The sequence below is a fragment of the Silurus meridionalis genome, chromosome 11 (assembly GCF_014805685.1).
Source record: "Silurus meridionalis isolate SWU-2019-XX chromosome 11, ASM1480568v1, whole genome shotgun sequence".
NCBI classification, from domain to species: domain Eukaryota; kingdom Metazoa; phylum Chordata; class Actinopteri; order Siluriformes; family Siluridae; genus Silurus; species Silurus meridionalis.
This window is the reverse complement of record NC_060894.1, coordinates 10,024,901-10,049,350: the sequence shown is the minus strand read 5'-3', so window position 1 is coordinate 10,049,350 and position 24,450 is coordinate 10,024,901. Positions and strand designations below refer to the sequence as shown.

Below are 24,450 nucleotides of genomic sequence, written 5' to 3'. Positions count from 1 at the left end.
CCCCTCGCTCTCCCTGTAACTTGGCCCATTCTTCTGCTGTGGGCACCAGGTTCCACACATCTGGCATCAAGATGATGGCTGTCTCTGTTTTATCCCCGGAAAGTAATCTCAACTCGGCCATTTTATGCCTTGAAAAGAGAAGCACAGTTGAACGTCATAACAAACTAATATGCCCGAACATGTTGCATCACAGAGAATCAGCCACAACGGGAAACCATGTTTACATCCTGCATTTACTGACCATTGTGTGCAAGCTGAAAGGTCTAGAGCCATCTGCTCCATCACACAGCGCATTGCAGTGCGTACAATTCCGCTGCTGTCTTTGGCTGGATTGGCTCCGTCCTCTTTCGACCAAGAACCTCCAGGGAGATGCAGCTCGCCTGCTTTTTCCAGTAATAGAAACTAATACAGGAAATAACAAGGGAAAATGTATGAGATCCATTCTGACCATGAACAGAATACATACGCTTACTCAAAATGAATGGCAGATAGGTACTAACTTTCCTACCCACACTCACCTGAATATATTATAAACAACCTTACGTGTGTTCAGGATACATTCAATGTACAGTAATCCTGTTTATCGCAGGGGTTACGTTTCAAAACCGCCTGCGATAAATGAAAAATCGCAATAAACGGACACCACCCGAAAAAATGCTATTTTATGTGTACAGTACTGTATTGACATTTTACTTCATTTTAGAATTAATAATTATATTTTTATTAATACATTTTTTATTTCAACATTAAACTCCATAAAAACTATTCCCTATAGGAATGGGGAGGAGATACAAAATGCAGTAAAGTGGGGGATTACTGTATGTGATTTTTATTTTATTTTTTTTGCCTTTGCCAATAATCTGATGTGATTTAAATTATGCTACAAACAAAAAAAAAAAATCCACAAACTTAAACACTATAATATAAGAACTTTAAAGTACATCAAATGGACCACATAGGTCAAAAAAATAAGAGAGGACGATAAATGCTAACTTTGAACAACGCTGCAGGGTGGACTGCATCTCCATGTGGCTTCCCATCATCTCCATAGTTACAACACTGAGTGTAAAAGTCCTCAATGCCAGGCATGGACAGTAACAGCACCTGCAAAAGCAATATAAAAAAAAAGCAGCACTGTAAATGACTAGGCAAGAATATTTAGCAGTTTTTGTGAGGGAGGGGGTGTAATACCGTATACACTCTTTTGCAACAGTTTAAAAAAAAAAAAACATACAGCGTATACCTGGCTTTAGATGGACAATCCTTATTTTACCTTAACAGAGATAATGGAGTTGTCTGTAGAGTCTGGAGATGGAGTCAGTTCTGTCTGAGGTTGTTGCGTGCCTACGTGGAAGAAACAAGGCCCTGCGAGAGGAAACGGCTGGCTGGGAGGGAAGCTCTCAGGCCAGCCAAGCTGCACGTGAAAGAGAGACGGAGGAGCGTGGAGGTGTGGGTAACGGCGCTGCAGCTCCAGACTATCACACGCCTGACTGAAAGAGGGGAAATGAAAGGGATACTGTGATACCTTGTCCTTTGATCAACCTCACACAATTTTGGTGCAACAGGACCTACCTGTCTCGTGGGAAAAACGAGAAGAAAGGCGAGCTCATGCTGGTTTGAGAGGTGCTCTTTTTGTATGTTTCTTCCTCAGATGGTGGTTTCCATCGTCGTCTTTTTTGATGTGCGTTGTCTCCTCCCCAAGAGCCACCAGGTTCCTCCCTAAATCGAAAATAAACAGAAAGATGAAGGTTTTTTCCTCCCTATGGTTTGGGCCACATGTTGAGACACATGCAGTATGAGTTGGTTCACCAGTTAACCCAGAGAAGGAACTAGTTAGTATTTCATCCAGTGGAGCAATGTGCACGTTAGCACACATCTTTTGATTTCATATTGCAGCATATAACAATGGAAATGATACCAAAAAAGTCATCTGCTTTGGGACTTGACTTTAATTTCTTAATTCTTAATTTGTTACTGTCCACCACTCACCAGTGTCGTCCTCTCCGGCCAACCACAACCTCATTATGTCTCTTCCTGCTTCCGCCACCCCAGGAAACAGACCATGGTAGCTGCTGGTGGTGAGGCATCTGCAGCATGCCACCTGAGAACAAAATCAACGCATATTTGTCAACATGTTTACATTTAAAAACAGTATACTGTACATAAGAACTGTACAACATAGCTGTTTCTGGTTATGCTGTTACCATTTACCTGGGGACGGCTGCATGCCAGGAATAAGTGGTGGTATTTTAGGTGATTTTAGCAGTGGTTGCCGCTTGTTTCCCAAAATCCCAGGCGCCAGGTTAGGTGTCGCAGAGTGCAGCAGTGGCGGAGGAGATTTAAATGGCTTGTGAAAGTAAAAAAAAAAAAAAAAATTTGTTGTTTGTAATCAAGTAAAAAAAATTCGGAAGCAAAATATTGCAAGGATGCAGTGAGAACTTACCTGGCCATTGAGAACCTGCACTCTTTGGGCTGTCCACTTGACAGAAGGCGAAGGATCCTGCACCGCCTTTACCAGCACTTTCTCACCGACCAAGGGTGCTCTGCCTACAACAGCACTAGAGAAACAGAAAGTCCAGCGTAAGCACAGAACCCTATCGCAAAGCGATCTCCACCTCGAAGCATTTTAAGGCTGAGACAGACCTCATTGCAAAGCGTACATCCCGGTCTACAGTCCCATGGCGGTCCTGCAGCTGTGTCACAACCCCGGTGAAGACTCGCTGCCTCATCTGTGAAGAAATTCTTTCATTAATCACAAATTTAGTTATGCAGGTCATATCCTGAATGTTTGGAAGTAGTATATCTAGACTAAGCTAGCCTTGGTAGTAATCTTGATGGTTTTTCATGCAGATCAGTAGTAAAACGTCTTTCCGGATCATAACATCAAAACACATCTAATCATCTTGGCTTAAAATTACAGATAATTGAACATGTTTAAGAGAACTAGTGCTGACTGTCTAGATATTAAGATTAGTATGGGGGAGGGGTGACAGCATAACAAAACATCAGCAATGATGAGTACAATGAAAACAATATCATCTGTTTTTACCAGGAACATAAAGCATGTACCAGTGTTGCACAATTTGATGCGACCTCAAATCAATGCTAATTCTAGGTATTGTGAATGCTAGCTGAAGCTAGTCAGCTCGTGCACCGAATGGTATTTATTAAAACAATTATTTTTTGTAATTTAGCTCTCTATCGGCGCAACAGTAAGACGTTGATAGATGTTAAATGTGCTCTTTTTACAAAATGCTATAAAAGTTCAACAATTTCAACGCAAAGACCCACCTCAATTCCGGGTATGTATTAATTTTTCGCTATTGTCGTCGTCTTCTTCTTGTTGAAGTGAAATGTAACGTGTATCATGGTTTAGACGCATCATCGCCTCTAGTGGCGTTACCGAGTACTTCTATTTTAACAGTAGTGTCTAAAGCCTTATTAAGACAAAATTGGTTTTGGTTTTACATGTAGAGTTGAGTATATGTAATTATATATATATATATATATATATATATATATATATATATATATATATATATATATATATATATATATACATAAACGCACCTCTACATGTAAACCAACCATGTAAAATATAAAAATAAGAACTACGTGTTGTATAATTTATACAACACGTAGTTCTTATTTTTTATATTGATATTTTGCCCATTTCTAGCCAGAATCCCACTGAAACACTTACTATAGATCAGATACTCCTTCATGAACTTGACTTTTGATTTACAACATGAAAGCTTGTCATATGAATATGAAAATTAAGAATAAAAGACAATTTTCTGGACTGAGTACTTTTAACTGGAATGTACAAATTATTGTGAGCCAGCTAGCTCAATGCAATCAGTGAGTATGGCTTCTTTTGGCTCCAAAATAATAATGTCACCAAAAATAAAAACGTTGTAAAAAAAAAAAATTATATATATATATATATATATATATATATATATATATATATATATATATATATATATATATATATATATATTTTTTTTTTTTTTTTTTTTCTATTCTTTTATTTTGTAGCGTTTCTCTTGGCTGCACTGCTTCCAAAACGTGTATGTAGATATTCGATTTTTTTGTCCAATCAGATTTCAGCCTCTATGTGCAGCCATGTCAATCTAATCAGTCAATCAGTTTACATAGACATAACATTCATCAAAGTAATTCTTGCTTGTTTTGCCTTGTTGTGTTTCTTGTGTTTATACTATTATGATTATACTATTCTCATTTAAGTTAAGAAGTCAAGGGAATGGTCCCCTACTGGCTCATGTCTTATTTGACTGATGGTTATCAGTTTGTACACATAAATAGGGTCTTCTAAATACTTTCTAAGATAAAGTTTGTTGTTCCACAAAAATCCCACTGCTTTTTCTTTAAATATGCTAAATCTTTAGCTCCCAAACACATTTAACACTAATTAAAATATCTACTAAAATATAAATTACATTGCAATACCTGAGCAAACTTTTGGTCTGTTGGTCTGTTGGTCTGTTGGTCTGTTATTATCTGTCATGTCTACTTCAGTATAAAGGTGCAGGCTATTTGTTGGTAACTTAAATAGTGAAGACTATTGGAAATTGTTTATCGACTGCTTTGGTGAAATGGGATGTTTATCGACTGCTTTTGGTGAAATGGGATGTTTGGATGTTGTTGCCTGTAAGATACTTGAATGACAGGAGGAGTCAGTCGTGATCTTAAGAACCTCAAATGAACATATTGCTGTATTATCCATACATCTTAACTTGTGCCTGTGCTAGGAACACACTAAACATTGCACATCACTTTCACTGGATGAAACTAGTAACACATTTCCAGTCCTCTTAAAGGAACCCCACCATTGCAATACACAACCAAAACACTACACCCCCTTCACCCAGTCCACAAAATCTGAAAACCTTCTTGGGGGCTGACAATCTTGCACAGGGTACCTCCTAGGGGCAGGGGACTCAGACACACCCTCGGCCCTGGCAAGCTCTCTACAAGGTGTTTCCTCCTTGCAGTAGGTAGCTGCATGTCAGGTCTGCCACTGCAAAGTCCAGCAGAAGGACAGTGTAGCCACCTGGCTTGGACCTTGTCTTCTGAGAGTGCCACCCTGTCCAGCAGCTGATCAACATGCCTTTGGTGCACCTGCCCATCACCAGTCCTGACCTTGTATGACAAGGGGCCTGTGACATAAATTATGATGCCAGTTATAGACTTATAATCTTTGATGTAACTTCTCATGTACACCAAGTAATTTGTTCTAAACTCTCTTACAGTACCAGGGCATTCTTCAGCAGTCAGTTCCTGTCTGTGGAGCATATGACCTTCATGTTCGGGGTGCAAACGATCCAGGGCAGTGGTCAGATGCCGCTTTTTTAAGCAACTCAGCACATTTCACTGTTGATGAATTTGGTGTGACGTGCTGTGACAGCAAAAACAAGCAAGTCGGGTCTGCTACTCACGAAGCAGCACCGTTGTCTTAGACAATTACATCGGGCAACCCACGCATTGCAAAAAGAAGTCTAAGTGTGTTGATAACTGATGACTATAACATGGAACTCATCAGAGACACCTTTAACCACTTGCTGTGTGCATCAACGACTATGAGGAATATTTTGCCTAGAATTGGGCCAGCAAAGTCAATATGCGGCTAGGACCATTTATTTGTCATCCACTCCCAAGGATGCACTTTAGCCTTAAAAGGCACGTGACGTGACTTGAGACAAGTTTCGCATGCATAGACATTTTCCTTTATATCTTTGTCCCTGCCCGGCCACCACACATAACTCCTTGCAAGTCCCTTCATGTGTACAATGCCTGAGTGTGAATCATGCAGCATAGCGAGTACCTCCCTCCTCGCCAAGCTAGGAACAACAACACGGCTTCCACAAAGCACACAGTTCTTATGTACGGAGAGTTCATTGTAGCAAAAAAAAAGTTCTGAACCGGCTATCTGGTACAACATCCTGCCACCCATGTAGCACCCAGCGTAGTACTTGTGACATGACAGGGTCCTTAAGAGTTAGGTTTGCAATTCGTTCAGCATGCATTCGTGCATATGGCACCATTTCAAGCAGCTATACTTCCACAGGCGGTGGCGTAACTGCATCAGACAACGACAGGGGTAAGCGACTCAGGGCATCAGCATTGCCTATGTGTTTGCCAGGTCTGCAGCGTAGCTTATAGTCGTAAGCTCCAATGATCTCAACAGCACAGTTTAGAACTTCGTACGTCTCTTTGATTTTGTGTTGAAATGTATCCTGAGCTGAAATTATGCCAAATGCAAGGTGCCAAAATCTATATAATCCAAATATGGTGTTGACACCTTAGACGATTCCTCTACTAGTTTATTCCCCAGTTCCCTGAATGGGCATGTAAATGACTGAAGTATTTTGCACCCGTTACCTTGGTCATAATGTCTTCTGTCATTGGTAAGGGTTAGTGTGGATGCTGAATCGCCTTATGAAGGTCACAAGGATCCAAACATATTCTGAGCTTGTGGGTTATATTTTTTTTCTATAACTATTAGTGTGTTTACCAAGCCGGTGGGCTCTGTTACCCTTACTAACTTCAGTTTGATCTTTTACAAGCAGTATGTTTGCAAATGCTTTTTAACCCAGCCATTAGGGGGGCACAAGCCAGTGCACTCTTAGTGCCGGTCCCAAGCCCGGGTAAATGGGGAGGGTTGCGTTAGGAAGGGCATCCAGCGTAAAACATGTGCCAAATCAAATATGCGGATCACAAAGGAGAATTTCATACCGGATCGGTCGAGGCCCGGGTTAACAACGACTGCCACAGGTATCGTTAGCCGACAGGGTACCGGTGGAAATTGGGCTACTGTTGGCCGAAGGAGGAGAAGGAGAGGAGGAAGACGTCTACAGAGACGGCAGGAAAAGGAGCAGTGTAGGAGAGTAGAGGTTCGGGTTGGTACTTTAAATGTTGGTACTATGATGGGTAAAGGGAGAGAGATAGCTGATATGATGGAGAGGAGAAAGGTAGATATGCTGTCTGTTCAGGAGACTAAGTGGAAAGGGAGTAAGGCCAGGAACATTGGAGGTGGATTCAAACTGTTCTATCATGGTGTGGATGGGAAGAGAAATGGTGTAGGGGTGATTCTGAAGGAAGAGTACAGTAAGAGTGTAGTGGAGGTGAAGAGAGTTTCTGATAGGGTGATGATCGTGAAGGTGGAAGTTGAAGGATGATGATAAATGTCATCAGTGCCTATGCTCCACAAGTTGGCTGTGAGATGGAGGAAAAGGAAAGATTCTGGAGTGAATTAGATGAAGTGGTAGATGGTGTACCTAGGAAAGAACGATTGGTGATTGGGGCAGACTTTAATGGGCATGTAGGTGAAGGGAACAGAGGTGATGAGGAGGTGATGGGTAGGTATGGTTTTAAGGAGAGGAATGTGGAAGGGCAGATGGTGGTAGATTTTGCTAAAAGGATGGAAATGGCAGTGGTGAACACGTATTTTAAGAAGAAGGAGGATCATAGGGTGGCGTATAAGAGTGGAGGAAGGTGCACACAGGTGGACTATGTGCTATGCAGGAGATGCAACCTGAAGGAGATTGGAGACTGTAAGGTGTTGGCGGGGACAGTGTAGCTAGACAGCATCGGATGGTGGTCTGTAGGATGGTTTTGGAGGCGAAGAAGAAGAGGAGGAAAGTAAGGATTGAAAGAAGAATAAGATGGTGGAAACTGAAGGAGGAAGAGTGTAGTGTGAGGTTCAGGAAGAGGTCAGACAGGGGCTTGGTGGTGGTGAAGAGGTGCGGATGATTGGGCAACTACTGCAGGAGTGATGAGGGAGGCAGCTAGAAAAGTACTTGGTGTGACATCTGGAAATAGAAAGCAAGACAAGGAGACGTGGTGGTGGAATGAGGAAGTGCAGGAGAGCATTAGGGAAAGAGGTTGGCAAAACAGAAGTGGGATCGACAGAGTGATGAGAAAAGTAGGCAGGAGTACAAGGAGATGCGGCAGCAGGTAAAAGGATGTGGCGAAAGCCAAGGAAAAGGCATATGAGGAGCTGTATAAGAGGTTGGACACTAAGGAAGGAGAAAAGGATTTATACCGATTGGCCAGGCAGAGGGACCGAGCTGGGAAGGATGTACTGCAAGTTAGAGCAATAAAGGATGGAGAGGAAATGTGTTGACTAGTGAGGAGAGTGTGTTGAGAAGGTGGAGGAGTATTTTGAGCAGCTGATGAATGAGGAAAATCACAGAGAGAGAAGGTTGGAGGATGTGGAGTTGGTGAAGCAGGATGTAGATAGGATTAGTAAGGAGGAAGTGAGAGCAGCGATTAAGAGGATGAAGAATGGAAAGTCGGTTGGACCAGATGACATACCGGTAGAAGCGTGGAGATGTTTAGGAGAGATGGCAGTGGAGTTTTTAACCAGATTGTTTAACAGGATTCTGGAAGGGGAGAGGATGCCTGAGGAATGGAGAAGGAGTGTGCTGGTACCGATCTTTAAGCATAAGGGAGATGTGCAGACCTGCAGTAACTACAGGGGAATTAAGTTGATCAGTCACACCATGAAGTTATGGGAAAGAGTAGTGGAAGCCAGGCTGAGAGAAGAGGTGACCATCTGTGAGCAACAGTATGGTTTCATGCCGAGGAAGAGCACCACAGATGCCTTATTTGCTTTGAGGATGTTGATGGAGAAGTATAGAGAAGGACAGAAGGAATTGCATTGTGTATTTGTGGATTTAGAGAAAGCGACGACAGAGTGCCAAGAGAGGAGTTGTGGTATTGTATGAGGAAGTCAGGTGTGTCAGAGAAGTATGTGAGGGTGGTGCAGGACATGTATGAGGACAGTGTGACGGCAGTGAAGTGTGCAGTAGGTACGACAGACTGGTTCAGGGTGAAGGTTGGACTGCATCAAGGATCGGCCCTGAGCCCTTTCCTGTTTGCAGTGGTGATGGACAGGTTGACGGACGAGGTCAGACAGGAGTCTCCTGGACTATGATGTTTGCAGATGATATTGTGATTTGTGGTGAGAGTAGAGAGCAGGTTGAGAAGAGCCTGGAGAGGTGGAGATATGCGCTGGAGAGAAGGGGAATGAAAGTCAGTAGGAGTAAGACAGAGTACATGTGTGTGAATGAGAGGGAGGGCAGTGGAGTGATGCGGTTGCAGGGAGAAGAGGTGGAGAAGGTGGAGGAGTTCAGGTACCTGGGGTCAACAGTGCAAAGTAATGGAGAGTGTGTTAGAGAAGTAAAGAAAAGAGTGCAGGCAGGGTGGAGTGGGTGGAGAAGAGTGACAGGAGTGATTTGTGATAGTAGGGTATCTGCAAGAATGAAAGGGAAAGTTTATAGGACTGTGGTGAGACCTGCGATGTTGTATGGATTAGAGACAGTGGCATTGAGTAAAAGGCAGGAGGCAGAGCTGGAGGTAGCAGAACTGAAGATGTTAAGGTTTTCGTTGGGAGTGACGAGGATGGACAAGATTAGAAATGAGTTTATTAGAGGGACAGCGCATGTAGGATGTTTAGGTGACAAGGTGAGGGAGGCGAGATTGAGATGGTTTGGACATGTGCAGAGAAGGGACATGAATTATATTGGTAGAAGAATGCTGAAGATGGAGCCACCAGGTAGGAGGAAAAGAGGAAGGCCAAGGAGGAGGTTCATGGATGTGGTGAGGGAAGACATGCAGGTAGTTGGTGTGAAAGAGGCAGATGTAGAGGACAGGGTGGTATGGAGACGGATGATCCGCTGTGGCGACCCCTAATGGGAGCAGCCGAAAGAAGAAGAAGAAGATGTTTGCAAATGCTTTTTCCGTGTCACACAGCTTTTGCAAAAACAAATTTTGCCAAAACTCTGCAGGTGGGTCTACTTCATCATTCAATCGCTGCATGAACATTTGACACACTTTAGTGAAATTATTGCATTTTCCACATTTGACACATTGTTTACACATAGATTAGCAGGGCATTTCTCAGACAGCCCATGAGCCTGATTGAAATAGTAACCGCAAGTTTTGCTGGGCTCCATGATGTCATTGCTGCTTTGATTCAAAACTTTAATTCCTGCTTTCCTTGCTCACTTCTGTGACTCTTTCTGGGTAGTGGCTGCATGCACTGCTTCATCATGGAGATTGCTTGTGCTCTTTGCAATATTTGGAGCTGAGCTTGTGCAAATTTGTGTCATCTGGCTAGATCCATAGACTTGTCTAGCATTAACTCTTAGCCGACTCTCAGCAGCCTCTCCTGCACTTGCGGAGAGTGAATGCCTTACCTTTGCTTCATCTGTTGTCAGTGCACAGGTTTTGAATATATCTCTTCCTATTTCTCCAATTCACAGGACAAAATAACTGTAATTTTGTCTTCTCCCCCTTTTTTTACATAACCATGAACATGAACTCTGCACAAGTTAGATGTTTAGACAAGTTAGATAAATTCTTGTTCTTTGTTTGCTGGGGTTTTTGTGTGTGTAGGGCATTCATTTATAAATAAAGAGGTGGACAGTGAGTACCGTACAAAACTTATATCTTGTCTTTTATTTATCCATGTGCAGCTGTCTTACATCATGTCACTTAGCCAAATCCTTCCGCACATCTCTTGCCTTAGTTCTGTAAATTAGTGTCAAAAATATTTAGTGCTTACCTAAATTTTACATGTACTTAAGGAGCTTTTTGGGGTCTCTGTACTTTACTGAAGTATTTTCATTTGGAGAGACTTTTACTTTAATGTTACTACATTTCAAAATCAAATGTCTTACTTTTTACTCAACTACATTTCGTTACATCAGTCGTTCATTTTTATTTATGCGTGAATAAAAACTGAATTTGTTCCAGTACGCAGCAAGTCACCAATCAGGGTAGAGTTTGCGCTCTGTTTTGAACTTCTTTTGATTTCCGCTTGGTGGTATCAACTTAGCATGGACATACAGTTCAGCATCAGTTTAAAAGCAGAACATTTTCAGAGAAATAAATGATGGAAGAAACTTCTGACTCTAACTTGCCACAGCACCCGTGGCCTTTTTTTGTGTGATTTTTTTTTAATAGTTGGAAAAAAGGTTTTGGACTCATGATATCTTTAATAGATGTAAATTGGTGTTTGACTAATTAATATCATTCTATTACTAGATTGGTGTGCTAAAAGTAACATTGAAGTCTTTTCACATAAACTGAATTGATTAAGCAAGAGTTAAAAAAAAAGACAAATATTATAATAGGATGTTATAGCCATAATAATTCATAGTACTTTGGATACTTGAGTAGATTTGAAGGCAAATACTTTTGTACTTTTGTTCAAGTGAAAGCTTACAGGGAGCACTTTTAATTTTACAGGAGTAATATTTTACTTGGTGTCTTCTTCTTCTTCTTCTTCTTCTTCTTTCGGCTTCTCCTATTAGAAGTCGCCATAGTGGATCATCCGTCTCCATACCCCTCTGTCCTCTACATCTTCCTCTTTCACCCCAACTACCTGCATGTCTTCCCTCACCACATCCATAAATCTTCTCCTTGGTCTGGTGGCTCCATCCTCAGCATTCTCCTACAGATATACCCCATGTCCCTCCTCTGCACATGTCCAAACCATCTCAATCTCGCCTCCCTCACTGTGTCTCCAAAACATCCTACATGCGCTGTCCCTTCAATAAACTCATTTCTAATCCTGTCCATCCTCATCACTCCCAACAAAAACCTCAACATCTTCAGCTCTGCTACCTCCAGCTCCACCGCCTGTCTTTTACTCAGTGCCACTGTCTCTAAACCATACAACATCACAGGTCTCACCACAGTCCTATAAACTTTCCCTTTTACTCTTGCAGATACCCTTCTATCACAAATCACTTCTGCCACTCTTCTCCACCCACTCCACCCTGTCTGCTCTCTTTTCTTCACTTTTCTAACACACTCTTCATTACTTTGCACTGTTGACCTCAGGTACCTGAACTCCTCCACCTTCTCCACCTCTTCTCCCTGCAACCGCACCACTCCACTGCCCTCCCTCTCATTCACACACATGTACTCTGTCTTACTCCTACTGACCTACATTCACCTTCTCTCCAGTGCGTACCTCCACCTCTCCAGGCTCTTCCCAACCTGCTCCCTACTCTCACCACAAATCACAATATCATTCGCAAACATCATAGTCCAGGGACACTCCTGTCTGACCCCGTCCGTCAACGTGTCCATCACCATTGCAAACAGGAAAGGGCTCAGAGCCGATCCTTGATGCAGTCTAACCTCCATCTTGAACCAGTCTGTCGTTCCTACTGCACACTTCACTGCTGTCGCACTGTCCTCATACATGTCCTGCACCACCCTCACATACTTCTCTGACACACCTGAATTCCTTATACAGTACCACATATTTCACTTAGTGTATATCTACTTTAACTTAAGTACATGGTTTGCGTACTTTGTCCACCACTGAGTGCCAACTTCCACTGCTTCATGGTCCAGTTATGATGCCCCATGCCCATTGCTTTTGGTAGTGGATATGGTTCATGTGGACACTTAGACTGGTCTGCAGCTACACAGCTACATATACAGTACTGTAATTAATGTCCCTCCCTTGGACCACTTCGAAGGGAACAAATCAGTGCACCACGTAAATGCCCCTCAAGATCTGCCGGTCTAGCACCATTGATCACCAACCATGACCCACAGATCATGACGTCTCTCGTACGTAATGTTTCCACGCCTACTAGAACCACGTTTGGCGAAAGCATGGATTCCGACAAAATGCAATTCCACGAGATGGGTTTGGATGACCGTATTTTAAAGGTACACTTGTCGAAACTAAACATAAGCAGTTTGGAATGATCCGAACTAATGACATCGGAATAATTAAGGACAGCTGTTAATCGGTTAACGATAACCTGGACTGCTAGCTAGCTCGAAGCCGTGTGGGTTTTATCCTACAGCAGCATCTGTTTGCTAAATATTCAAATCGTTGATCCGATATTATGTAACGTTATTAACTAGCTATTGGTTTAGCTATTATTAGCTATTAGTTCCCTTTACCAGTATCAACCCAGAGTGCCAGCTCCTGCCAAGCTAAACTAACCAGTAAAAGAGACATTTTAATGAAATTGTGATGGTAGCATAATGCTAACATGACGCCGGCCATGTTTTTAAAGTTTTCAAAATTGAAATGTAAATGTTATTTGTCACATACACATTCATACAGTGTACGACATGTAGTGAAATGTTTTTTTTTTTACTACTGTCCAACATGCAAACATTAAATAGAAACAGAATACAAGTATAAAAAGAAGTAAAATAAAGTATAAGTATATTAAAATTATAAGTATAATATATACACACTAGAAAGTATATATTTATATCTATATATACACCAATTGCACATAGGGATGGATATGTGTATGACAGATATTGACAAAAGTACAGATTAAAGTAATTCGGTGTGATTTGTCCTTAAAGTGTCCATGTGCTGGAATAGGTGACGTAAAGTGACACTGTGCTGTGCCAGTCCTGAGTTAAAGTGACAGTCCAGAGTTAAAGTGGCATAAACAAAAATAATTGAGCAGCGAAGGAAAAGTGAGATGGAGAGAGAAGTCCAGGTACTAGTTAGTTTCCTGGTTTAGACACCGAAGCTCCAAAGATGTAGAGGGCCTGAGCAAACACCTGAGTGGACAGTTGTTTCTAAATGACTACCGTATTTTCCAGACTATAAGCCGCTACTTGCCAATAGAAAAACTCTCGAGAGAAATTGTTGTGAAAGGAAGGAGGAAGACAGTGAACAATGACTTTCTTGGTAGGATACTGTTTAGATACAAGCCGTGTAACAGACACTTTCTTTCGTTAAAGCCTGTGTAAAGTTCATTAGTTTCAATGTAAAATTCAGTGGGTGCGGCTTATATTTGGGTGCGCTTAATAGTACGGGAATTACCGTAGGTTTGGGACAAGATGATGATGATGTGTAAATGAATCACCTGGGATGACGTGCAGTTCAGTTTTTCTGGGTTTCAGTTGAAGAGCTGCCATTCACAATAAGATATCTGAGTGGAAACAAGACTGTAGAGGGAAGGAGAGAATTAGTTGAGTGTCATCTGCATAGGAATGATATAAAAACTAGTGTGAGGAAAAGGAAAGGACTACATACTGAGCCTTGTGGGGCACTAGTGGAGAACCTACATGGAGATGATTTGGGTTCTCTATATCATCTAATGTGACAAGGCAGGATATTGGAGGTTGTTCTGTGGAAATAGTTATTTATGGATAATAATAATAAAGAAGAATAGGGATACCTTTTGTTTTTTTTTGGGAATAAATGTTGCTGAAAACTAAATGTTGCTATTTGAATAATGCAATTTATATTCTGGGACTAGTTTTATGTTTTTTTTGTGTGGGTTTTGAAATGTATTTGAGCTGCGAATGTCCCTGAAGTATTGTTGGACAAAATTAATGTCTAAAACTACACAGAACAATCTGCTAGACTGTTTTTCGGATGACTGGATGATGTCGATTTTGAACTGCCTATAGTTGCCTGAAAACTATGTCCCTGTACAGCATTAGTAAAACTTTAGACGCTTCGACCTGCATTTCCGGCTTTTCTTTGAACTGTCGCAGCAATGACTACAAATACATCATCGTTTCTGATCTGCAAAAAATTGCATCTATAAATTGTGGAACAATTTTCATATCAAATATTGAAGATTTTGAATAGCTCATCATCTGTTGTACTTAATATCAGAAGATTCAATGAATCTGGAGATTTTGTAATCGACATTACTTCATGTGCTTAGAAATACCTTCAGAAAGTATTGTCTGTAAACACAGTTTGTCAGGCCATCCAAAAATACAGGTTAAAGTTCTATCATTTAAAAAAAAAAAGCCATATGTGAACATGATCCAGAAATGCCACTGTCTTCTCTGGGCTCATTTTAAAATTGACTGAGGCAAAGTAAAAAACTGTTCTGTGGTCACAATAATTAAAATGTTTAATTATTTTTGTACGCCTCATTTCAGGGACTAAAGATGGCTTGTAATTAGTGGCTCAGTTCAAAAGTCTGTATCTCTGATGGTATGGGGTGAATTAGTGCCTATGAAATGGGCAGCTTGCACATCTGAAAAGGCAACACAAATGCTGAAAGGTTTATACAGGTTTTAAAGCAAAATATGCTGCCATTCAAACAGTGTCTTTTTCAGGGAAAGCCTTGCATCTATTACAGTAGCATGGCTTCATAGTAGAAGAGTCTGGGTGCTGAACTGGCCTGCCTGCAGTCCAGACCTTTCACCAATTGAAAACCAATTTGGCACATCAGGAAATAAAAATATATGACAAAGAAGACTTAGGATTGAGCCAGAAACCTGTATCAGACACAAATGGGACAACATTCCTCTTGTAAAACCCCAGCAACTAATCTAATTTCCCAAACATATAAAAACTGTTGTTAAAAGAATCAGGGATGCTACACAGTGGTTAACATGGGCCTAATAAAAAAAATATATTACACATCCTTTTAAACAGGTAAAAGTAACTGTTTTTACATTTGTGTTTATAATCCTATGTGTTGACAGGCAGTAGCCGACCTTGGATGGGCCCAGCCGACACTCATTCAAGAAAAAGCGATACCACTGGCTCTTGATGGGAAGGATCTTTTGGCAAGAGCTCGAACTGGTTCAGGGAAGACTGCTGCTTACGCTGTACCGATGATTCAGCAGATTCTCACCTCTAAGCAGGTAGCTTAGCACGCTTTTTATATTCAATGTTTGACACTAGAAGTTGACCGATATGTTTTTTTTTTTTTTTTTTTTTTTTGTCTGGATAATATTTAGAAATCAGGGCAGCCAATGGCTGATATATGATGATGATTTCTTTTTTGGCCTGTTTGTTTGGCAGAGTTCCTTTTTTTCTCGACCTCATTAAATCGACCAGTTAATTACTAAGAAGTGATACAGAAAATTGCTTAAATTAAACATTTACTGAACAACACAAGCATCTTCAATTAGTGCATTTGTTACCAGGTTGTAGCACCTGTGCGTACCTGTAGCCTAAACTACATCTGGTTGAAGGCTCGCTAAAAATACAGTTAAAAAAAATTACTCGCATTCTCTCTTTAAAAAGTAGCATCATATTTAACCAACGGAGTGTATAAGGCTAGATAAAGAACGAAGGATTAGAACTTACAGAGCAGGACACAGCAAGCCGATCATCCGTCAGCTTTAGTTGTCCGTGGTGTGTTCTGTCGAATCGGTGGCAGAGCTCGTCTGCAAGAAATTTCAGTAAAAGAAAACTGAATTGACAAAAAATTACGGAGTAAAGAGGGACACAGCGTATAAATTAAACTTAGCAGATATGATTGAAAAAAGCTCCACAAATCTGTTAGTAATGATTGCAGCAGGTGTAAACGCTGCTGTTTTATATATTCGCAGTTCTAGTTCTCCTGGTTTTCCTGTTCCCTCAATAGAATCACTTAAAAGCTGTCTAATCGACACTGTTACTGCATATAGATTTAGCTGTTTTTTTCATATAATGAACTTTAATTTCATAGTAAAGGCAACACATTTCTAAACTTTTGAATTAAGACAAAATGCTGCTGGGTGAAAAAGAATTGCTGTGTTGGCTAAGCTGTCATGTATGTGGATTCTAGTATAGTGTAAAGAATATAATTTTGTTATAGGTTTACACAACCAAAATATTTACATACAACTGCTGTGTATACTGTTGATTGGACAAGAGTTTCATGAAAAACTGGAAAAACCTGGTGAATGGAACTGACCAAATAATAATATAAATATTGAAATAACAGATGACAATGAACTGCACTTGAGAGATTTTATTGTCTTATTTCTGTGACAGACGGTGCGAGAGCAGGCAGTGCGAGCTTTAGTCCTCGTTCCCACCAAAGAGCTGGGACAACAGGTACAGGCTATGATTCGCCAGCTCACTGCATACTGTGTCAGAGACGTTCGTGTGGCCGACATTTCGGGCAAAACAGAGTTATCGGCGCAGAGGTGAGTGTAATTAATTACTATTAACTATTTTTTCCTGTATGAAGAACCGAAAATAGGGAATATAATAACATTTTCTCTGAATTTAACAATGTAGGGTTCACTATATAAATATTGTCCAGTACATCAAAAAGTTAAGGAGCAAGTAAAATTTTGTTTAATAAGTAATTTCTAATTCATTTATTCATTTTTAATGAATAGGTCTCTTGCATTTCCACCACACTCACCTGAGGGTAAGGGAATGGAGGCATATTCTATACACACACTATCCTCACACACACTCATCGTTTTTTCCCTCAAACTTTACAGTCAATTCTTTTTTATTTCCGCTGCTCACACTCATATTCACTGAATTAAAGGAAGGAAATATATTGGACTTAAAGACATTAAATATTTGTCACTCCTCTTCCCTCTCGCTCACCCAACAAAGACTTCATACTAAAGAGTTCATTAAATGCCATGTTGGCCGTTGTGAAATTAAGAGCCTTTCTCTATGGCTTTGTTTTTTTAGTTTTATGGGGAAACATGCTTATCGAGAAGAGCATAGTCAAAGATATTTTAAACTTGATTGTCCATTTTAGACCAAAATATAAAACCAGTGCTCTCTAATGTCGCTCTTTTACCTGAAAAAAAACCTTACGGAGCCATTCTCAAAACGGCAGCCATTTTTTTTTCTGGAAACATGAGCATGTGAAATCACTCACAAGTGCAAGTACATTAGCAATATATTGTTGTTCTTGCATACTTAGAAGAAATTAAAACGTTACCTTTTACCAGCATAACAGCGTTGTCTAGTCGTCTAGTGGAGAGTAGTTGTCTACTCTCTGATTGTTAGGTGCTGCGGAACTTTGTTTTTTATTTGCATGCTGCAAGACGTCACTTCCCCTTCCATTATCAGAGGTATCAGTGATTTTCGAGTAGTTTTTGCGATGCAAATTGCTGAATTTTTGAGTTAAGACACAAATTTGCATACAGCATCTGTATTTTATGTCTCTAAAAAAAAAAAAAGGGGCCACAAAATTAAAAAATATTAAATAGACTGACAGATAAATAAATAAATAGTTAAAGAGTGTGCACTTTTTAAAACTATTTTTAAAGAGCTTTTTTATTTTATATATATAACCATAAAGCTGCAATAGCTTTCAGTTTAAAAGAGACACTCAATACAGGCATTATCATGTTTTTACAGACACCAGTCTGAGAAACTAATGTAGTGACTGATCATTTTAATAGTTCTTTCTATACCAAGCTTTTGACATTGAACTAGTACTGAAGTTACTTCAGTGACTCTGCCTCCTGTTGTTGTTGATCACCAGCTTTTATTGTTGTTAATGTGACTTTTATTTAAAAAAAAACATTGCAAAGTGAGGTTGAAATGTGTGTTCTTGTAGGCCGATTCTGATGGAAAAACCAGATGTTGTGGTAGGAACACCGTCTCGAGTGCAAGCTCATATCAAAGCCCAGAACCTGGCGCTAAATGCTTTGGAGATGCTCGTCATTGATGAAGCGGATCTTCTTTTCTCTTTTGGTTTTGAGGCTGATCTGAAGAACCTCATTTGGTGAGTGTTTAAAACACCTTGTCCTAATTTATTCTATGCTCAATGGGAATGAAGAATAAAGTTCCTAAAAATTTGCTTCATTCTTTTCCCGCAGTCACTTGCCCAAGATCTATCAGGCTTTCTTGATGTCTGCTACACTCAATGACGATGTTCAGGCCTTGAAGGAGCTCGTTCTACACAACCCTGTACGTATAAGCACCATTGATTTACCACAGCAAAAGTTTTATTAGATTGACTTATTAGATTGTTGATAGTAAAAGCAGATACCTTTCTTTAAAATAAAAAGTTAGATTAAACATAATGCTCGAAAATAAATCAGAATTCACCTTTGAAAAATCACATACACATCACACAAGTTTTTTTTTTCTTTTTTTTCATGGTACATTTAACCACATGCGTGTTGTGCTTGCAGGACTATTAGATGATGACTTAGACTTTACCTGGTTCAGTTTTGTCAGTCTTTTTTTATTCGGTTTCTTTTTCCTATCTTCCTCCTGTGTGTTTGTAGGTAACACTAAAGCTGCAAGGCTCTCAGCTTCCGGACAGCTCCCAGCTTCAGCAGTACAGTGTGAAATGTGAAGAGGAGGACAAGTTCCTTCTCATCTACACGCTCCTAAAACTGGGCCTGGTGCGAGGCAAGACGCTCATATTCGTCGGCAGTCTGGATCGCTGCTACAGGCTCAAGCTTTTTTTGGAGCAGTTCAGCATTCCTTCCTGCGTTCTCAACTCCGAACTTCCTGTGCACTCAAGGCAAGTATTGGCAGGCTTATAAATATAAGAGAAAATGTGTAGTGTAAATACATATACTGACCACTTTATTATGAACACTTGTATCTAATCAGCGAACGTTTTGTTTTGATTTGTTTTTGATTTGGGCGTGCCTCATAATTTAGAAAGGCTCCGTCAATGCTGAATGGTATATACAGGTTTTAGAGCAAGAAATATTTCCATCCAGAAAATGTCTTTTTGGGAAAAGGCCCTGCATATTTGAGCAAAACAATGTTTTCTGCATTGACACACACAAGGAATTTGGTTCCACCAACAGTTGGCCAATTAGCCTGATTCTGATCTATTACAATAGCATGACTTCGTAGTAGAAGAGTTCGGTCATAAACTGGCCTGCCTGCAGTCTAGACCATTTGAAAACATAGTTCTACCTATATATATATATATATATATATATATATATATATATATATACTGACTGACCAGGCATAACATTATATGTGGGATATATTAGGCGGCGAGTGAACATTTTCTCCTCAAAGTTGATGTGTTACTAGTAGGAAAAATGGGAAAGCGTAAGGATTTGCGCGAGTTTGAAAAGGGTCAAATTGTGATGACTAGAAGACCAGGTCAGAGCATCTCCAAAACTACAGCTCTTGTGGGCTCTTTTCGGTCTGCAGTGGTCAGTATCTTTGAAAAGTGGTCCAAGGAAGTTATAGCGGTAAACCAGTGACAGGGTCATGGCCGGCCAAGGGCCATTGATGCACATGGGGAACGAAGGCTGACCCGTGTGGTGTGATTCAGCAGATGAGATTCTGTAGCTCAAATGTCTGATGGAGTGAATACTGTTAATGCTCGGTGGGTCATGGCTGTTTTGGCAGCAACACTATAAAAGACTGGTGGTTATAATGTTATGCCCGAATGGTGGCCATAAAGTTATGCCTCTGGGGTGGGTGGGTGGGTGGGTGGGTGTGTGTGTGTGTGTGTGTGTGTGTGTGTGTGTGTGTGTGTGTGTGTGTGTGTGTGTGTGTGTGTGTGTGTGTCAGTGGTGGACAGTAACAAAGTAAATGTTATACTTAAGTAGTTTTTGTGTATCAAAGTCATATATCATAGATGCATTTGCGCAAATGCGGAGTACAAATATTGTTTTTTTGGTACAGATTAAGTAACTACACTAATTGGGCAAAGTGACTGAATGTTTAGGTTGGAAGTTCCACCCATAGTCTGTGCAAAGCCTCATGGGGTGTAGGAAACTATGGGATATTAACGCTAACATTAGTGAATGGCCTTATGCTAGTACTTCCTGTCACTGTTTAAGTTGAGGATATAAACTCAAAACAAAACAACTGCCATGAATCTTATGAATTAAAAAAAAAAAAAAAGTATATTACTTTTTTTGAGAATCGATACATTATGGCCAAACAAAATATCACAATACTCGCATGTATCAATATTTTCTTACAACCTTAACAAATAAGTGGAGTCACTTAGCGTGCATGCGTGGTGACTCCTATTAGAAGATAAATAAATTTTTTATTAATGTCACATGATCCACCATTGCAGTCTCCTGGTCGATCACAATCGAAGTATTGGGTATCTCTTACATAAAGGATATAACATGCATATACATAAACAACATATGGTCCTATTCTGTGCTTCCATCTTCCATTAATAGTAATGTAATATCAATAGTGTTTTCATTATTATCATAGATTATATATAGTTCATATCCTAACATTTTTTACATAAATCAACATAAATTGTTTTTTATTTATTTTATTTTTTGTAATTACAGGTGTCACATCATATCACAGTTTAATCAGGGATTCTACGATTACATTATAGCCACAGACGAGCAAGGGCTTGACAACCCGATTGCTGATTCCCAGAGTGGTGAGAGCAAAGGGAAAAAGAAGAAAAAGAAGAATGCGAAGAATAAAACGTATGGAATTTCTGCTTAATCACTATATTCACACTGCATGTATGGTTCATGACATTGTACTAAATACTGAAAACATTTTCACTATATCTTGTGTGCCCTCCAGAATTATTCGCACCCGTTTAAAGCAAATATTCCACTGAAACAATAGGGAAATGATTATTTATTTCTTTAAAAAAAAAAAAAGATAAGAGTTGTAGTTGTGTAAGAGTCTGTGCAAATGAGGTGACGTATATAAGAATACATAATTTCTTAGCAATTAGGCTTCTGAGTGTGAACAAGAGGAAAAGAGTCTAAAGATACCAGCATTAGAATTACACAGTTCTTTTCTCTTTTGGCTTCAAGACCAGTCTTAAGAACCTTATTTAATGAGTGTTGAAATCCCTCTAACTATTTTTGTGGCTAACAATATCTCTAAGTCTGCCTCATCGATGAGGATTCGAGGACAAACGCCTTTTCCAAATCAACACGGAAATGTATTTATTTATATATTAGTTTGTTTTCCAGGATAGGCATAAAAACTTTTTTTTGCCTCAAGAAATGACCTTTTGGTTCATAATATTTTCAGAGGCAAAGATAAAGAATATGGTGTGTCCAGAGGTGTCGACTTCCAGAACATCGCAAACGTCATAAACTTTGATTTTCCCACTTCAGTTGAATCCTACATCCACAGAGTTGGCAGGTAAATGTATATATTTTTTAAACATTTACACCTGTTGTTTATACTAATGCACATTGCTCATATTTTGCTGTCTAATGCCATTTTCGCAGGACCGCACGAGCAGACAACAAAGGCACAGCTCTCACTTTTGTCTCCCATTCAGAGCTCTTGTTGCTGGAGGAGGTTGAGTGTTCTCTTACAGAAGGTAACTTTGGAAAAAATAATTATAGAATATATAGTTCTGGAAATGTCTGAAACAAATGCTTTATATTAATTCTATAATAATATTTATTGTTTGCAATAGATAATCGTATATTGCATTATTTTATTTATTTGTGTGTGTGTGTGTGTGTGTGTGTGTGTGGGGGGTCTTTGAATACGGTAGAATTCGGTGTTTCTATCACTTGAAATAGGAGACCCAAACCTGTTCCATTATGACAGTGCCTCTGTGCACAAAGCAGAATGAAGAAATGGGTTTTATTATTGCCTTTGGTACACTGTTAGTACACTCAGTTAAATCAAACTAGGTTTGACTCTTGGCAGTATTTTAAATCACAGACTGCACATTTAATGTTTAATATTATTTGTGTTCATCACGTACAGACAGTGGAAACTGCGCCCTGAAACCTTACGGGTTCAAAATGGACGAAATAGAAGGATTTCGGTACAGATGTCGGGTATTGAAACACATTTAAACACATTCTTGTTATTCATCAATTTAACATATAGGAGTCTTTAAACTTGACTAGGCTTAACAGTATTTAAAGCTTTTTATTGTTTGTTGGAAAGTACATAATATTTTCAACAAATGATTATTATAAATCCCTATAGGATGCAATGAGGTCTGTGACCAAACAAGCAGTGAAGGAAGCAAGATTAAAGGAGATCAAGCAGGAGCTGCTCAACTCAGAAAAGCTTAAGGTTTGCATCAAAGTTTATCATTTGTTATAAGCTTTGAAAAGGCCAGCTTCTGACATCCCCCCTCTCCCCCCCATCCAGATGTACTTCGAGGACAACCCAAGAGACCTGCAATTGCTCCGCCATGATAAAGACCTCCATCCTGCCATCATCAAACCCCACCTGAGAAATGTCCCAGACTACTTGAGTAAGACATTGTTAATATTAATACAGTGGAACCCACTTATCTCGACCTCGGTTAACTCGCCAACCCTATTAAGTCGACGTTTTTGAAGTGGAACCGCCAAATTCTCGCTTTGTCTTAGCATTTTTTAATCGGTTATGTTGATTTTTTTTATGTCGCTGAACCCTAATATCTCGAGCACAATGGGGGCAAATTTGCCACTTAACGTCGGTTATGTCAGGAATCCCCCTGCCACGCCCCCTTCGGCGGCGGCATTCCCCGAAGCACCCTGCTTCTTCTCCCGCACGGAGCTCCTCGCAGTCATGCTGATCACACACATCTGACTCTCATTCACTCACTCATCCCATCTCCTATTTAAGCCCCTCACCTCCACACACTCGCGGTCCGTTATTGTTTGTGCATAATCGTATGTGTTGGTTCATGTCGGTCTGTGTAATCGCGTATATGTATCCCGCTATGTACCCTTCTTCTCGGACTCCGCATTCTCTCAACGGCACCCCGGATTACCCCGATCCTGCTGTTTTCCATGTTCACGCTGTCTGCACCACGTTTATCCGTTGCTGCCCAGCACTGCGCTTTGCATAGCGCAGATCCGTGGATTCTCTACACGAACTGTCTCTGCTTTCACAGAACTTCGCAACGCTGTTGTGTAAAAAAACTTCCAAAAACACGTGCATGCACATTCTCATTTAATAACGCACATCATGTACATAAAGAAATTTCAAGCACGTTAATATATTACTGCCATATTGGTTTTCATTTGTCTCGATCCTCAGTTATCTCAACGCTTTTTGCCGTCCCCTAGGCCGGCAACATAACCGGGTTCCACTGTAGTTTGCAGTTGTAGAGTTATTAAAGCATGAGAGTTTTTTTGGAAGATAAAAAAGGTTGTTTGATTTGAAAACATTCTTCCTAATATGTATTTCAGTTCCATCAACAATGAAAAGTCTGGTCAACCCCCTCTTACGCCGCAAGAAGAAGATCAAGCCCAATCCAAAGGGAGTCATGAAAACTGCCTTCAAGGTGAGACTAAGCTGACTGAGACTGATATTCCACAACATTTAATGTAACTAGAAATGGTTAAATAGTATGAAAGCTAATCACACCCCCCCCAGAACTGCATGTATAGTACAGCATTTTAAACAAAGGTTTCAGAATACTTCAAATATATTAGTGTATATTGGAAAGTGATGTGATTTGTTATTCATCTAATGTGTTGGTTAGAGTAAATGCCATTACTAATAAGTAACCAGAGTATACATCATATCTGAATGTGTCCTGTGTCCTGTTTGCAGAAGAATATCAGAGGGAAGAACCCACTGAAGAGTTTTCGCTATGCTGGGAAGCAGAAAAACAAATCCTAACAGCACAGGACTAAATTTTTCTTCAAACCAGTAGAGACATGGGGATGGAAAATGCTCATTAATCCTCAACGTGACGAGCTGGATGGACGTTCTGTGAGGACACATCTGCTTCGAATACTTGGACAATGCGAAGAGACTGAACTGAAATATAAAATAAAGTTTTTTTCATGGCAGTAAAGAAA

At 40.1% G+C, this 24,450-nt stretch overlaps 2 protein-coding genes across 4 annotated transcripts in view; one reads left to right on the top strand and one right to left on the bottom strand.

Moving 5' to 3' along the window:
• ccar2 (cell cycle and apoptosis regulator 2) overlaps positions 1–13,967 on the bottom strand; it is an 18,278-nt gene extending 4,311 nt beyond the window's left edge. Inside the window, exons 1-10 of one of the 2 annotated variants that reach the window (XM_046860884.1) lie at positions 13,896–13,967; positions 2,644–2,729; positions 2,444–2,558; positions 2,212–2,347; positions 1,990–2,101; positions 1,573–1,719; positions 1,274–1,490; positions 994–1,104; positions 242–402; positions 2–128 (exon numbers count right to left, since the gene is read on the bottom strand). In XM_046860884.1, the coding sequence (XP_046716840.1) occupies positions 2–128; positions 242–402; positions 994–1,104; positions 1,274–1,490; positions 1,573–1,719; positions 1,990–2,101; positions 2,212–2,347; positions 2,444–2,558; positions 2,644–2,729 (1,212 nt within the window). In that variant the 5' untranslated portion in view covers positions 13,896–13,967. Of the gene's footprint in view, position 1; positions 129–241; positions 403–993; positions 1,105–1,273; positions 1,491–1,572; positions 1,720–1,989; positions 2,102–2,211; positions 2,348–2,443; positions 2,559–2,643; positions 2,730–3,291; positions 3,402–13,895 lie in introns of those variants that run through there. The other variant, XM_046860883.1, reaches the window with a different exon arrangement.
• Positions 9,698–24,450, top strand: ddx56 (DEAD (Asp-Glu-Ala-Asp) box helicase 56). Of its 2 annotated transcripts, none has more exons than XM_046860885.1 (14): positions 9,698–9,815; positions 15,484–15,645; positions 16,766–16,920; positions 18,309–18,476; positions 18,571–18,661; positions 18,985–19,226; positions 20,998–21,144; positions 21,710–21,823; positions 21,913–22,007; positions 22,406–22,479; positions 22,634–22,723; positions 22,802–22,907; positions 23,833–23,927; positions 24,200–24,450. In XM_046860885.1, exons 1-14 carry the CDS (start codon positions 9,720–9,722, stop codon positions 24,266–24,268), a joined length of 1,704 nt encoding a protein of 567 aa, XP_046716841.1. In that variant the 5' UTR covers positions 9,698–9,719; the 3' UTR covers positions 24,269–24,450. The 2 variants fall into 2 exon arrangements, with proteins under 2 accessions (XP_046716841.1, XP_046716843.1); XM_046860887.1 differs by lacking the exon at positions 9,698–9,815 and adding an exon at positions 12,573–12,723.

Excerpts from the sequence above, each read along its gene's own strand:
- ddx56 (XM_046860887.1), top strand. The coding sequence starts at position 12,610 with ATGACGTCTCTCGTACGTAATGTTTCCACGCCTACTAGAACCACGTTT. Across the intron at positions 21,145-21,709 it reads AAGAATGCGAAGAATAAAAC|AGGCAAAGATAAAGAATATG; the intron begins GTATGGAATTTC and ends TAATATTTTCAG. Across the intron at positions 22,724-22,801 it reads TCAACTCAGAAAAGCTTAAG|ATGTACTTCGAGGACAACCC; the intron begins GTTTGCATCAAA and ends CCCCCCATCCAG.